The sequence below is a fragment of the Mirounga angustirostris genome, unplaced genomic scaffold (assembly GCF_029215605.1).
Source record: "Mirounga angustirostris isolate CCGP_5_RB_7025 unplaced genomic scaffold, mMirAng1.0.hap1 SCAF_5, whole genome shotgun sequence".
Taxonomy (NCBI): domain Eukaryota; kingdom Metazoa; phylum Chordata; class Mammalia; order Carnivora; family Phocidae; genus Mirounga; species Mirounga angustirostris.
Genome location: NW_026991713.1, coordinates 99,974,610 through 99,991,182, shown reverse-complemented (window position 1 = coordinate 99,991,182; position 16,573 = coordinate 99,974,610). Strand labels below are relative to the sequence as shown.

The following is a 16,573-nucleotide window of genomic DNA, read 5'->3' as shown; positions in this document are numbered from 1 at the left end:
ATGGACAGGAAAAATAAAAGCAAACTCTGTGACTTTGTAGCTGAGCTGCCACCTCTACAACCTTGCTCATCTGCTAAAAGGCCAAGGTGAGGAAAGGCAGCAAGCCCTGTTTCACTGAATACAGTGGGGTTAGGGGCGATAAAGGGGACATAGATAAGTTACTTAGGTTTGTTGTGTTTTGGTTTTCTATTTCCATTCAAAGAAGTCTGTAAATGCCAAATAGGGTGGGAAAATGATTTCTTGAAATGTATGTAATTAAATATGGGAACTTTTCAGAGAAGACTACTTTCTGTAACTAGAGCAGTACTGCCCAGGCAAAAACTCTCCTTTGCCCTTTGACCAATACGGATAGCATCTCTTTCAACTGTATCTGTTCAGTTTTAAGAACCTACTCTGTCTGGTCTAGCCAGAGCTAAACAAGCAGGGATTATTCTGTTTATTTCATAGATGGGAATCTGAAGCCCAGATAAAGGACTGTGTTTAGGGTCACACAGGGAGTGGAGGCTGACACTTTGAGACGATGCTCTGCTCTCCTAGCTTGTGCCAACTTCTGTGCCTCTTAGAAAGGCAAACCCAACGTGGAAACAGCTGACCTCCGAATGCTATAAACCCAACATGCGATAACTTTTGCCAGGATGTTTTGCAGGGGTTACAATGATTGTGTAAATTGGTGGTGAGAAAGGAAGTGGAGACAAGATTTATTGGAAACGAGAGTATATAGATGGCAAATCTCATGGGATACGGATGTTTGAAGATCGACCATAGGCCCGTAGAGAGATAATGGGAAAGGTTCTTAAAGTCTGTAGAATTGGTCTAGCAATGCTCTAAAAAGCTTGGGCTGGAGTGGGGGAGGCTGAAGGAGTTTTGTGCAGTTGGAATGAGAGACCAGATAACTATGAAAGATGCATTTAACGGCGGATGACTGCGGGAGAGGGTACGGGGTGCTTCCCAGAAGTCTCCGGTGTCGGGAGGGGCCGGATCGTGAGGGAGCCGGCAGAGGTCTGTGAGTGGGTCCTAACATTACAGACCTCTGGAAAGCACTCTGGGTGGTCTCTGGGTACAAACGTCGGGGACGCGGGGGAGGCCGCTCCGTGGGTGGCGGTTAGGGGGATGGGCCGTTCCTCCGACGAACTGGCTTCCCCGCCGCTGGGAGCCAACGCAGCTGTAGCGAACACATCCCTCCGTCCTCCGCCCCCCGCCCCGCCCCCCTGCCCCCCAGCGGCTCCATCCCATCCCCGAGACGCGCTCCAGGGACCCAGCCCTACCTAGCGCGTCACCAGAGTTCGGGCGCAGGCGCCTTTAACTCCTGGCGCCTCCGCCCCCTAGAAACCCTCCCGCATCGCCGGGCAGCAGCAATAGCCAATGAGAGACGAGCGACGGGCACGAGGACCAATAGGCGGTGGCAACAGTGCAGGGTGCGGTTGCTAGGGGGCGGGGCCCGGCCGCCTGCCAGACTTGCCACCCTAGCAGCGGCGCCTGGGGTTCTGAACTTGGTTGCCACTTCCTGAGCCGCGGGGATGGAGGCGTCGCGCTGCCGGCTCGGACCCCGCGGGGACAGGTCCGAGAGGGGTGGTGGCTGGTCTCGTCTCGAGCGGGGCGGAAGGACGGAGTGAGACCGTGGCGGTCCTCTGGGAGCTTTGAAGAGAGGGCGGTGGGCTCGGTCGGGTCGGGAGGGACGGATTTGGCGGCAGGAGGCGAGTCTTCTGTCCCCCACTCCGCGGTGGAGGATCCCCTTTTTACCGGTGAGCGGGAGGAGGCAGCGGCTCTGCAGCCTTCACCGAGAGCAAGGACTTTGTGTTCAGGTCCTTGCTTGGGAAACTCTTGGGGTTTTCGTTACGAGCTCGTCTTGCTCTCTGTGGGCCTCGCTTACTCAAAATGCGTTAGCCCTGCTCCTCACGCACCGCCCGGCAGTGTCATAACTGAGGTGGATGAAGTCTTTCCCGGGGGTGTCGAAGCGTAAGGTTCGGGGTGATATTTAATCATTTGCTCTAATGCCATTGCTTTTGGCAGGCGGTGCTGAATTTTGGAACGGAGTCCGAGGGCCGAAGGTGCAAAACTAATCTTTTGCTTCTATCTGCTTTATAGTAATTCTATTTAGGATTGTTCGTCTTATTTGCAATGTACCATACCCCTTGTTTGCGCTCCGCTTTCCTGCCTCCGCCAGAGGGAGAGCCTGGGAAATAAAACAATCCGAAATCTCAGTCTGTCAATTTCTTGTTAGCTAGGTTAATGAAAAGTTAAGGAGGAGCGGCATGAAATCATTGGCTTCAAACTTTGGCACTGTCTGAGGATTGAAATCATACACGCCAGCAGTATTCCCCGCTTTTTATTCCGTTACCATGGCAAATAAAGATGTAGCCTGTAAGGATTTAGTCTATTTAGATGAGTAGATATTTAAACAATTCTAAACCATTTAAAAACGTCACAAGGAGGTGTTGGGCATGGAGAACACCCATTTTCCCCTTTCGTCAGATTTTATTTACGTGATAGCTGCGATCTGAGAGATTTGTTCACTGCACTTTCTTTTTTTCGAGTTGAGAGAAAAATAACCCACGTTTACTAGTATAATTATGGAAGTGCTAGGAGGACGTAAAGTTAAAATTCCGCGTCTTTGTTGAATTCAGATGGTATATGTTCAGTGTGGACATTCAATAAATTAATTTACAGCAATAAATTTCTTGGGTACCAGATGTTGGATATATGACTCATGGTTTTGGGGGAAGGGGGATTGACTGAAACTGAGACCAGGAGGCAAAGTGGTTTTTAATTTATTGGACCTGAAGTTTAAAGGGATAATTTTAAAGTTTTCCCCTCTTTTTCTTCCCAAAGAAAACTGACCTTTAATTTAAAAACTGACATCAAAGGTGTGAGTCACCAAATGTTTCTCCTGCCCTAGGTAATATTAAGTGCAGTTTCTATCACTGTTTAACTCAGTTGTTGCTGAGAAGGAGTGGAATGTCTCCTATTTTGGCTTCAGGTTGTATGCTTAATGTTTTTGATGAAATACATTGATAGAGTTTTTGGTATTAATACCTTTCGATGTGAAGTATAACATCTGACTTTTAAGTTTCCTGTGATTTTTTTTTCCTTTGAATTTTACCATGAGGCAGATTTCTTTTCAATGAAATGGAAAAATTACTAACAAACTTCAAATATTTTTCCTATTTCTGAAATATCTAGTGAAAATTGGAATTTGAAACATCACTCTCAGGACCTTTGTTGAAGCTAGGTATTTTATATTACAGCTTCCCGACCTTGAGCTTTCTCTGGCCTTTTGTCCCTGATACAGTTGAAGGTATGGTGAGAGATTTCTCGGTGTGATGTGACCGTGTGACCCAGTTGACTAAGGAAGTCCTAGTCTGTGGTTTATCTATGTTTTCTCTTTAGAAATATGAGCAGTTTTAGTAGCTGGAGGTTATGTATTGTCCGGGCTTGTTATCGTCTCTGACGTTCTCTCTTTTTTGAAGATTTATTTATTTATTTTAGAGAGTGTGTGTGCACGTGAGCGCGACAGAGCAGGGGGAGGGGCAGAGGGAGAGAATCCTGAAGCAGACTCCCTGCTGACCTGGATCCCCAGGACCCTGACAACATGATCTGAGCCAAAACCAAGGGTCAGCCACTTAACCTTCTGCACCATCCAGGTGTCCCTCTTTCTTTTTTGAATGTTTCATCAGATCAACTAATTGTGGGCAAATAGAGACTTACCCGGTGCTTAAATATACTCAGAGTAACTAATCCATGACTGCAGTATGTTTGGCAGATATTGAAAACTCCTAATAACATCAAACATGCATGTATTTTTCCAAATGTGAAAGCTACATGCAGACCTGGAAAGGAGAGGATAATCCTCTGCAGTAAACTTTCTTCTTTCTGACAGACTCAGACATTTTTTGGAATAGTTTTTATTTCTGACTTTGCTTGTTCTTTCCTATGGAAACTCTGCCGTTTTCCCTGCATCTGTGCCCATTGAAAGAAAATGCTAACGTTTGTTCTTACTAAGGGGAAAAGTATGCTTGAATTACTCAGAGGCAGAGTTGAAGTTGCTTTGCTTCTCCGTTTTTGAGGATTTTAGGACTAGAAGGGGCCTTGATAATTCCCTTCATTCTCCTGTTTGAGAATAGTAGAAATGGCTTCTTTCAAACTAGAATTTCCTTTGCTCTGCTTGTGCTTTATTTGCTTTATTTCCTCCGAATCAATTCACTAGAAATAAACTCTTTGTTCTACTAAATTTATTCTGCCTCATCAGACGTCCTTACTGTCAGTAATAATGAAGCCTGCAAAATTTTCCTGGCCCAGTTAAGGCTTAGATCTATATATGCCTGAGAGACTACGCCCTGTCCACATGCTGATCGATGTGCTGCCTTTATTTACCCACTTTAATACCTGCCATGAGGGCTTGATAATGAGGGTTGCCATCTCTGTCTCTCTGCCTTAGAACTTCTGGGAAAACATGAATGATGAGTACTGTGTCACGTGAGTCACAGAACCCCTGGAAGACCACGGTTCTGAAGAGGATTATAGTAATACTTTTATTGTTTCTAAGATGGCATTTGCTGTTTGACCACATGGCATTGTGGGAGGCACTGGAAACTTCCACTGGGTTCCTGAGTTCTAGTTCCAGCTTTTTCACTCTCTGGCAGTGTGATCTTGAGCAGCTCATCTACGTTTTTGGCTTCAGTTTTCTCCTCTGGAAAATGAGGGCTTCTTTGGATTCCCTCAGTGATTTATAACGAATTAATAAAATGACATATATATATTTTTAATAGCATATGGCTCAAATTTCAAAAGATAGAAAATGATATTCAGTGAAAAGTATGTCTTACTGTCTCCATGTGACCTTGTTCATTCATTGGTGGACATCTTAGGGGACCTTCCAAAGATACTGTGTTAAATCTACAAATATTCCTTTCCCACTCCTAAAATTTGATGATTTTGAGTTTTAGGGTAAAATATAATACTCTAAACCCTACTATCTACTTTCATCATTGACAAGAGGTGTTTTTAGAATATGAACTATAGTTCCTGCAAGTTTTTTTTTTCCCTGTGGTAATTAAAGTATAGAAAATAGGACCATAAGTAGTATTTTTCAGACAGTCTTCTAGAAAAATAAATCTTGCTATTCAGCTTTTCAGGAATAAACTTCAGCATATAGTTTGCCTTTGATTTTAGGTTTTAGAATGCAATCAATTTAATAGAGGATTGACTTGTTTCCCTATTGAAACATAGTGTAATTTTGTTATGGCAATGCCATATGAGCTAGAGATAAAGTAGGAGGTTTTTTTTGGCTGAGTAAAGGTCTTAAGCTGTGTTATTTTAAAAGGGAAGATCTGTCAAAATAAAATAATCAGTAATAAGGCTTACATTTGGGTATCCTTTGCTGCCTTCATAGTGTGTCACTCATTTGATCTCTTTTGAGCTTCATAGCTCTGAAGAAAACAGGGCTGGTGTTGTGGTCTTCATCTTATAGGTGGGGAAGTTAAAAATGAGAAAGGATGTGAAATACCTAAGGTCACATGACAAGTAAATGATGCAGTCGAAAGTAAAATTCAGAAGTAAAATCCAGGCTTTTGACTTCTAGTCCCTCTTCCACATACCGCCCGCCCCAACCATGTATTATCAAAATATCTATTCCAAGTATTCTGGATGCCATTTTTACAAATAAATGATAACAGTGGATACTGATTACATTCTAACTATTTTTAGGATGAGCAGTTGAAGAAATCAGACATTTTAGCGAAGTATTAATTTCATCCAATGGAAAGGGAGTGGAAGTATGTCTTTGGTATCGTTAGACAAACAAATGCACTTTGATCTTTATCCAAGAAATAGAAGGGGAATAAGAAACATTCCTGAGTAACATCCCTTTTTAAATCTAGAAAGAAGAAATTCATTCTTTGACTTCTGAATCAAATTATACATTTAAAATAACCTTTCTGTTTGGTTCACTCAAAAGAATGTTTTTACTTTTACTCTGTGGAACATGCAAAATGAAGAGGGGTTCACTCTAAAGTAATTTTTCTTGCTGCATCATTTGGGGCCAAATGAATGATTAAATCAGTTACCAACTTTTCCTTCTCATTGCCTCTCTCCCCGCAAACAATTCTCCCTTCTTTCTGAAGAAAAGAAATGGGCCCACTAAATGGGCCTCTTAGGAAATGGATTTTCATTCCCTAGCTTCAATTATGTTAGTTCCAGATTGTGGCAGTCATTCAAGTAGGAGACGGCTGAGCCTAGAATACTAACATTTGTCCTCAGATGAGGAAGGATAGGTTTCAAAGGAGTCTTTTCTGGCAGTTCTAATTTGATCTTCATGTGCCTTTTCCCAGAAGCAGTGTTTTGTTCTAGCCAGAGGTGTTCTTGGTGGCTCAGTACATGTAAAAACACAGCCTTCCCGTAATGACATTTGGGATTGGGACAAGGTGAATCTATTTGTCAATTGACTTAGAGAAAATTACTTTATTAATAGCTATTGCCCCACCTACCTGACACCGGAATCGGTTCAGACAGTGAAATCAGACTATATACAACTAATCAACTCCTCCCATGGGTTTCCTCAGAATCCACTCACTGGCTTAGAAATTCTGCTACCTAAAAATACCAAATGAACTGGGATTCTGACTGAAAAGATACTCAACAGACTTATTGAAATACCATAGTGTGAAATTCCAGAGTGTGCTGACCATTGGAGTACATGTGGTTAATGGTGCAGTTTAGCATGCTGAGTTGTTCTACTTTTTGGTTATTTTGAATAATGCTGCTATGAACATTAGTGTCCAAGTCTTTGTGTGCACATATATTTTCATTTCTTTTGCATATATACCTAAGTGGAGTTGTTGGGTCATATGGTAACTCTATGTTTTACAACTTGAGGAACTAGCAGACTTGTTTTCCAAAACTGCTGCAACATTTTATATTCCCCGCAGCAGAGGTGTTGGGGTTCGTTTCTCTACATCCTCGCCATCACTTGTTATTGTCTATCTTCTTGATTATAGTCCTCCTCATGGATGTGAAATAGCATCTCATTGTGCTTTTGATTTGCATTCCTTTAATGATGATTAATTGAGCTTTTTTATGTACTTATCGATCATTCCTATATTTTTAGAGAAATATCTGTTCCTTTACTCTGCCTGTTTTTAAATTGGGTTGTCTTTTTATTACTTAGTTGTAAGAGTTCTTTATAGGTATTCTGGATACAATTTCCTATCAGATAAATGATTTATAGATATTATCTCTGTCGGTGGATTGCCTTTTCACTTTCTTGATGGTGTCTTTTGAAGTGCAAATGTATTTTATTTTGATATAGTCCAATTTATTAATTTTTCTTTTTATCTCTTTTGTTTTTGGTGTTGTACCTAAGCAATCATTGCCTAGTCCAAGTTCACAAAATTTAGTCAGATGTGTTCTTCTAAGGTTTTTAAAGTTTAAGCTCTTATATTTAGGCCTTTGATTCATTTGGTGTATGCTGTGAGGTAGGGGTCCAAATTCATCCTTTTGGCATTTGGATATCCAGAACCATTTGTTGATAAAACTATTTTGAACCTGTTTTTAAAACTGAAGTGTCATAGACTACTTTCCAACTTAGTACCTCTAGATCTACTTTATTCTTTTTAATGACCACAAAGTATTATTTTCATAAATGTATCTTATTAATTGCTCACCTGTTGACATTAATATTATCTTGGGGGGGTTCTATTGAAAACAATGAAAAATAGCATCCTCATTACATGTATCTTTATATATTTGGCCTAGTATTTTGTAAACTTTGTATGTTTGGGGATGCGGTGTTTAATTTTAGTAGAGGCTGCTAAATTTCCCTCCAAAAAGGTTATAAACTTTTTCTTCAGCAGACTGTGAATGCCCATTTTTAAAGTGGAGCAATTACCATTCATTCTTGTTGCTCAATCCATTATATGTACAGATTGAGTACCCAGTAGGCACTTAGTAAATATTGACAGGCGATAAAGATAAGGGCAAAATTGAGGGGCTCCCTGCAGTTTGGATTAGAGTCACTTTAAGCTGGTCATTGAGACAAAGACTATAAAGCCAACTAATGCAAAATTCAGCAGCTAAAAGAAAATTGACATATGAAAGTAGGAACAAAGGTAGCCAAGGTTATGTAGGTGATATTCTTATGTTCTTTACAGATTAAATAAAGCATATTGTTTGTGGAGTCCAAGATGTTTACTGGCAATTATGATAAAGGATTGCCACAAAAACTGTTCCAGAAGTATATAACAAAAGAAATTTTGATTGACAGGTATAAGAGTTGTAGTTAGCAAAATATAATTGAATGTATGATGGGAAGATTACCACCTTGGAAGTGCTGAGATTAATCACTGTTGTCTCTCAAATGTGGTTTGATAAGAGAATTATCAGTACAGTAAGTTCAAATTTAAGAATGTATTTGAAAATCACTGCTTCCAGCTTTTCTGATATGGAGTAATGATCTGAGACTGACTAATCTTGGCCAACAGAACTGAAGGTCGGCTATGTGACAGAAATGACACTATAGTATAATGTGAAACATTGTCCCGCTTAAGCTCATAGCTGACAGAGGAAATAAAGGAGAAAACCAAAGAACAGAGCAGAAGTCTCTATCATCTCTGGCAATGCATATGCCAATAGGGTAGGTACTATTTTATTAACTGTGAAAGGTACGGGCACCTGGGGGGCTCAGTCGTTAAGCGTCTGCCTTTGGCTCAGGTCATGGTCCCAGGGTCCTGGGATCGAGTCCCACAGCGGGCTCCCTGCTCGGCAAGAAGCCTGCTTTTCCCTCTCCCATTCCCCCTGCTTGTGTTCCTGCTCTCGCTGTGTCTCTCTCTGTCAAAAAAAAAAAAAAAAAAAAAAAAGAGTCGGCTGCTTAACTGTGAAAGGTACATCCACGGTTTTAAATTAAAAATAAAGTTTTTTCTTTAAAAAATGATTTTCGGTTTACAGTAACTTTTGTTCAAATTATTTCTCATGGTTAGGCAGTGATCTTTTATCAGTTTCTTTATTATTTTCCATAGCCATACAGCTATAAAATGGGGACAGTAATATCTAATTTTTACCTACTTTGGAAAGTCCAAAAGTAAGAGATGATGAATTAAAATATTTCTTTAAGGCATAAGTCAAAGGACTTTTTTTTCATCTAACTTTAAAATTCATTTGTTTATCAAACATTTGTTTCACATCTTCCATGTTGTAGGCATCACGTGCCATGAGCAATGCTGAGTAATGTTAGAAAGTACTGATGTTCGTTAAGTTTCTTTTGTAATTTTGCTTTTCTTTTGAGTGTTAGAGGTTTGTCTCAAGAGTCATAAAAGAAATGACTATGCATGTTGCTTAGCTTAGCAGAGGCACTGTTTTGGCAACTGCTCTATGGTAGTGAAAGCAAGAGAAGCCCCAGAGAAGCTTAGAAGCATAGAGTGCATCTCCTGACACCACAGCTCTAGCAAAAACGCCCTATACAAGACACTGACATGGATACATTTTGCTTCATTACCCAGAAGCTTGCACTTGAATCAAAAGTACGCACATACTCCTTAATAGATCCCTCCTAAAAGTGTCAACTGTCTTCCCGAAACTGAGCAAGTTGCTCCTGTGGGTGTTCTGGGGGTTCATGTTGCTAACCGGGATAATGGCATCAGTTTTGATTTCTAGTTGAAAAATAACCAACAGAAATTCTCAGGGTTGTGAATTCAAGACCCACATTAGGCATAGAGCTTACTTAAAAAAAAAAAAAAAAAAAATTTAGGGCTGCCTGGCTGGCCCAGTTGGTAGAGCATGTGACTCTTGGTCTTGGCCTTACCCACATTGGGTAAGAGATTACTTTAAAAATGAAAATAAAAGGGGTGCCTGGGTGCCTCAGTCAGTTGGGTGTCTGTCTTTGGCTCAGATCATGATCTCAGGGTCCTGGGATCAAGCCCTGCATCCGGCTCCCTGCTTGGTGGGGACTCTGCTTCTTCCTCTGCCCCTCCCCCTTGCTTGTGCTTGCCCACTCTCTCTCTCTTTCTTTCTCAAATAAATAAAATCTTTTTAAGAATTCTAAAAAATAAAATAAATAAACAACAAAATCGACAGTCTTTTTTTTCTCATTTTAAAATGCAGCCATTTAAGAGCTTTCAAGTGCTTGCGTCGGCAGCACATGTACTAAGCCTTCGAGCATATTTTGAGCGGGCACATGCAGTAATTAGTGGAGATCAGATAAGTGTGCTTATAACTGAGACATCGGGTTGATTAATACATAGCAGAACATTGCTGGCTCCTATATTGATTTCAACCATTTAGAGTTTCAAATTGTTTTATTCTTAGTTACATTTAGTGGGCTAAGAAATTGACTTTTAATATGTGTATTTTAAATGTCTTTACATGGTACTGTTATGAAAAAACTCAGCTTTTTCCTTTCTAGATGGGGGAAAACCCAGTCCTTTCCTACTGTGTGTTCCTTTCCTGCTATGTGTTTCTTCCCTGTGTCTCTCCTTAATTTCTCACACAGAACACTTCACTTCTGACATTTCTGGGTTTTTTTCCCCACAACAAGCAGTTCTCTCTGACACCACTTGGGTGTTCTACAATTCAACTCAATTCTGATACTGTCTAACAAGATAGTTTTGGATCCCACAGGTTAAGGGCTTGGTCCCACAAGACTGCCCCTCCCCTGCAACCCCCATTCTTCAGACGTCATTCACAAGCCCAGTTATCACCTGTGCTTCTGACCAACTGGCTATAGGCGGTAGGTTCCAAAAATCCCCTTCTTGGGTTCAATTAATTTGCTAGAGCAGCTCACAGAACTCAGGGGAACACTTAACGTTTACCAGCGTATTAAGGGATATGATAAAGGATGTGGAAGAACAGCCAGATGAAGAGATACATAGGGCAAGGCCTGGGAGGGTCCCAAGCACAGGAACTTCCGTCCCCATGGAATTGGGGTATCTCACCCTCTTGGTGTGGTTGTGTTTGCCAACCTGGAAGCTCTCCAAGCTCTCTACTTGTGGAATTTAATGGAGGCTTCATCAGATAGGCATTATCAATCATTTTCAGCCCTCCCTTTTCAAGAGAATGAGGAGTGGGGCTGAAAATTCCAAGCATCTAATCATGGTTTGATCTTTCAGGTGACCAGCCCTTCACAGGTACAAAATTCAAAAGGATTGAAACAGTACGTAATGAAAAGTAAAAATGCCTCCCTTTCCCCTACCTATTTAGTTTTCCTCCCTGAAGGCAACACTGATACCAGCTTACTGTGTATCCTTCCAAAGATTGTCTGCATTGCAGATGAAAGATACGTATATATTTTTTTCTTTCATAAATGGTGGTAAATACTCCCCAATTATCTGCACCTTGCCTTTTTTCAATTAGTAAAACGTCTTGGAAATTGTTCCAAGTCAATATCTCTATATTTCTATATTTTATTCATGTCAGTGCTTTTTTTTAAACAGTGGCATGGTATTCCATTGTATGGATATGGTCTCAGTCCCTATTGATGAACATTAGAGTGTGCTATCTTGTTATTACAAACAGTGCTACAGAGTCATATAAAGTTTATAATCATATGGGGCGCCTGGGTGGCTCAGTCGGTTAAGAGACCAACTCTTGATTTCAGGTCATGCTCTCAGGGTTATGAAATTGAGGCCTGTATGTCAGCCTCTGTGACAGCCTGCTTTGGGCTCCCCACTGGCTGTGAGGCCTGCTTAAGATTCTCTCTCACCCTCTCTCAAAAAAAAAAAGTTTATAATCATACTGGACAGTTGGCTACAGTTGGGAAATCCTAAGTCAATAAAGAGTATAAATTTGCCTGAAGAGTTTCTCTAAGAGTGTAAGTTGCATTCACTAGTGATCAGAAATTTTATATTTCATACCAACATATTTTTAACATTTCAAAAAACTAATGTTAGGGCGGGCGCCTGGGTGGCTCAGTTGGTTAAGCGACTGCCTTCGGCTCAGGTCATGATCCTGGAGTCCCAGGATCGAGTCCCGCATCGGGCATCCTGCTCAGCAGGGAGTCTGCTTCTCCCTCTGACCCTCCCCCCTTTCATGTGCTCTCTCTCTCTCTCATTCTCTCTCCCTCAAATAAATAAATAAGATCTTAAAAAAAAAAAACCCTAATGTTAGAGCAAATATGTGATGATTGTATACAATTGAACTTCTTATTTGTTGAGGGTAAAGATATAATGAAACCCTAGGAGCTATTGGAAGTTTAGAGTGGAGAGAGGGAAAGAGTGGGACTTGTGTTTGTTACTTTTTTTTTCTTACTTCATTGACACTATTTCTGATAATTCCTTATGGAAGTTTCACTGTAAAAATCACTGCCTCCTCTTTGATGAATTATACTACCAGAGGCCGCCCATTTTATTTGTAGCTGCTTGAATGTATTGAGTGCCCATTATTATTTTATAAGTAGTAGTAGACCATTTTATTTTGACACAGAGATTTTCTTTAACATTTATTAATGTTCGTGTCATTAAATATAAGCTATTTTGAGCAGTACCTATATCTCAAACTCTTATGTAGCATATAGACAAGGTAGAGATTCAGAAAACAATACAGATTTAATGTGTGCTTTCTATGTACCTGACACTATTCTAATCATTTTCTTACTAATTTGTTCAAATCTTATATAGTCATATGAGATAATTATTATTATCTTTATGCTGTGCATGGTGGGCAGAGGTTAAATAACTTGTCTGAGAGAGAAAGTAAAGGATCTGGGATATTAAAAAGCCAGGAAATCTGGATCCAGAGGCTGTCCTTGAAACTATTCCTCTGTAAAGTTGATTGACTTTACTTTCATTCTTAGATGTTTTATGAGATCATTATAATTATCCCCTTTGTTAGGGAAGGAAAATGTAGAGAAGTAAGATTGTTTGCCCAGAGTATGTTTATGGAAGGGAGGCCTAAAGTTAGGGTATTGATAGGCAAAGATGCCTGGGGGAAGAGGATAGATTTTATCTTCTGGACTTTGAATGGGCTTTGTATCAAATAAATAAATAAGAAACACCATTCTGCCATTCATTGCTCAACATGTTGAGCAATCACTGGTTTGACTATGGTTTAAGAAAGCAATTTATATGTGTAAGTAAATTGTTCTTGTCCTTTCTACTTAATCTGTCAACGTAGTGGCTTTTTTATCTTTCCACAACAAAACAATTCACAAGGAAGGGTGGGTGGTTTAAAAATAAAATAGAATTGAGGTAGCAGGAAACAAGAATGATTATTCACTCTGCTCTGTAGAGAGGAATTGTATTATGTGTCCATGTCAGCGCCAGAAGAAACTTCGCAGGAGTCATGAGCATTATGGTCTGCTTCACTTACTGAATTTCACTGGTTTTTAAATTCAATTTTAGGATTCTTGTAAATATAGTGCAGTCTTGCAGTGCTCTTTATTTTTGATATTTTGTCATCTGACATCCCATAGAAAGGCGCAAACTTCAGAATGATGTTGTTCATTGAAAGAATTGGTCAGGAAAAAAAACAGAAGGAAGCCTCAAGAAACAAAGACTAGGTACTATATTTGGGGGAAAAGAGGAATCTCTTCATTGGTGTTAGTAAAGGTCTGATATTTATTAAAGTAAGTCTTTGCTGAACAACTCCAGGGAGGTGGGTAAAGTGGGGACTTGGGGGTGGATGCATGTGGGGAAGGAATGCTTCCCTGTTCCCTTTTCATTGGCTTTTCTGGTCTCTGATTGATCTGCATCTTTTCAGCAATTATCAGTTCACACCCATATTCACATTTATAAATATTTATCATGTGCATATAAAATAATGAAAATAGCTTATATGTAGTTTGTCAAAATTATTCTGATTTCTTTGTGACAAATGCTGTATATAATCTCACAGGTACACATGCCAAAATTCCTTGGCAGTGGAAAATGAAGTGAAGGATTTCACAATATGACAAAATATTATGACTCAGTGATTGGGAGTAAATGTATTAAAATTTCAGGTGCATTCACTTGAAAGGCATATGGGAAATTAAGGCTTTTCACAGGAGTTCTAGAGGAAACATTTTATTTTATTTTTTTATTTTATTTTATTTATTTTTAAAGATTTTATTTATTTATTTGAGAGAGAGAATGAGAGAGAGCAAGCACATGAGAGGGGGGAGGGCCAGAGGGAGAAGAAGCAGACTCCCCGCCGAGCAGGGAGCCCAATGCGGGACTCGATCCCGGGACTCCAGGATCATGACCCGAGCTGAAGGCAGTCGCTCAACCAACTGAGCCACCCGGGCACCCCTAGAGGAAACATTTTAAAAAGTTGTATTTTGGGGTGCCTGGGTGGCTCAGTCGTTAAGCATCTGCCTTCGGCTCAGGTCATGATCCCAGGGTCCTGGGATCGAGCCCCGCATCAGGCTCCCTGCTCCACAGGAAGCCTGCTTTTCCTCTCCCATTCTGCCTGCTTGTGTTCCCTCTCTCGCTGTGTCTCTCTCTGTCAAATAAATAAATAAATAAATCTTTAAAAAAAGTTGTCTTTTGAAAGGGTCTCTAAAAATATGGAATATAAAACATTACTTTGCATTGGTTGATGGTATAGTTGAAGGGTGTGCTAAGAGGGTGAAAGGCAGTGTCTTTTCTCCTACAGAAAGTTACCTGTTTATGGAGTGTTTATATGCATCCGTATTTTTTTCTTAGATCTCAACTCTTTGTCCTTTCTAAAAGAAAGTTTGAGTTAGAGATGGCAGCTGTAACTAACCTATCAGTTTGTATCACTATCAGCTTTAGGTGTTCTAGTATTCTTGGTCCCAAATAAAATGTAAAGTATAATATCCTTTCATATAGTGATTGAGAGTATAAACTTTGGAGCTAGATTTCCTGGGTTTGGATCCTGGCTCTACCATTTACTGATTGTGGGACCACAGAACTTAGCTGTGCCTCAGTTTCCACAACTATAAAATAAGAGTTGAATTACTTCAACTAAATAACCTATACTGAACTCAGATCTCAGATCTCTCAGAGCCAGTTAAAAATACCGGGAGAGTTTGATTACTTCCACTTATATCAGTGTTTACCCCAGTCTGTTTGTTTACCCCAGTCTGTTAGTTTATGGCCATGGAGACAGGGCTATCCAGAATAAATAAGCTGTACAGACATGGTCCAGACGTTCTGTCTTGTCAGAGATAGGGGATTATTTTGGCAAGGCAGAAGCTTAAAAACACAGTATTGATACTATCTTTTTTTTTTTTAATAATAGATTTTATTTTATTTATTTATTTATTTATTTATTTATTTATTTATTTATTTATTTATTTGACAGAGAGAGACACAGCGAGAGAGGAAACACAAGCAGGGGGAGGTGGGAGAGGGAGAAGCAGGCTTCCCGCCGAGCAGGGAGCCCGATGCGGGGCTCGATCCCAGGACCCTGGGATCATGACCTGAGCCGAAGGCAGACGCTTAACGACTGAGCCACCCAGGTGCCCAATAGATTTTATTTTTTAGAGCAGTTTTAGGTTTACAGAAAAATAAATGGAAGTACAGAGAGTTCTCATATAGTCCCTCATCCACCCCCCCCCTTTTCCACTATCATTAACATTTTGCATTAGTGTGGTACATTTGTTAAAAATTGATGAGCCAGTATTGATATGTTGTTATTAACTAAAGTCTGTAGTTTACATTAGGATTCACTCTTTGTGGGTATATTCTGTGGGTTTTGACAAATGTATAATGGCATGTATCTATCATTACAGTATCATACAGAATAGTTTCACTGCTATAAAAATCCCCTGTGCTCTACTTATTCATTTCTTCATAGATCTTTTTGTTGTTTATTTTTTTAAATACAAGTATAATTAATATACAGTGTTTTGTTAGTTTCGGGTGTGCAATATAATGATTCAACAATTCTATACATTTCTCAATGCTCACCAAGATAAATATACTTAATTCCCTTTATTTCTCCCAACCCTCCATCCACCTCCCCTCTGGCAACCACCAGTTGGTTCTCTGTATTTAAGAGTCTGTGGTTTTTTGTTTCTTTGTTGTTCATTTGTTTTGATTCTTAACTTCCGCATATGAGTGAAATCATATGGTATTTGTTTTTCTTGAACTGACTTCACTTAGCATTATACCCTCTAGGTCTGTTTTTACTATTTCTATAGTGTTGCCTTTTCCAGAATGTTATATGGCTGGAATCATACAGTATATACAACTTTTTTAGATTGAATTTCTTTCACTTATCAGTATATCTTTAAGGTTCCTCCATGTCTTGTGTGTGTGTATGTGTGTGTGTGTGTGTGTGTGGCTTGATAGCTCTTTTCCTTTATCACTGAATAGTATTTCATGGTATGGATGTACCACAGTTTGTTTATCCATCCACGTATTGAAGGACATTTTGGTTGCTTCCAGCTTTTGGCAATTATGAATAAAGCCGCTATAGCCATAATGAAAATATTCATGTGCAAGTTTTTGTGGGGACAAAAGGCTTCAACTTTTTGGGTAAATACTAAGGAACACAACTGCTGGATCCTATGATGAGAGTAGATTTAGTTTTGTAAGAAACTGCCAAACTGTATTCCATAGTTGCTGTGCCATTTTTTATTCTTATTGCTCCACATCTTTGCCAACATTTGGTGTTGTCAGTGTTTTGGATTTTAGCCATTCTG

At 39.9% G+C, this 16,573-nt stretch overlaps 1 protein-coding gene across 12 annotated transcripts in view; it reads left to right on the top strand.

Annotated features, from left to right (window-relative positions):
• TULP3 (TUB like protein 3) overlaps positions 1-16,573 on the top strand; it is a 113,596-nt gene that overhangs the window by 50,174 nt on the left and 46,849 nt on the right. For 7 of the 12 annotated variants that reach the window (XR_010411629.1, XR_010411625.1, XR_010411627.1 and 4 more), the window contains exon 1: positions 1,439-1,558. The exons of 2 other annotated variants lie outside the window; for them this stretch is intronic. Coding sequence is in view for 3 of the 10 variants with exons in the window: in XM_045874056.3 (XP_045730012.1) it covers positions 1,518-1,558 (41 nt within the window). In the remaining 7 variants the exon portion in view is untranslated. Of the gene's footprint in view, positions 1-1,438; positions 1,559-1,647; positions 1,743-6,190; positions 8,627-16,573 lie in introns of those variants that run through there. 3 more of the 12 variants (XM_064591709.1, XM_064591713.1, XM_064591708.1) reach the window with 3 other exon arrangements.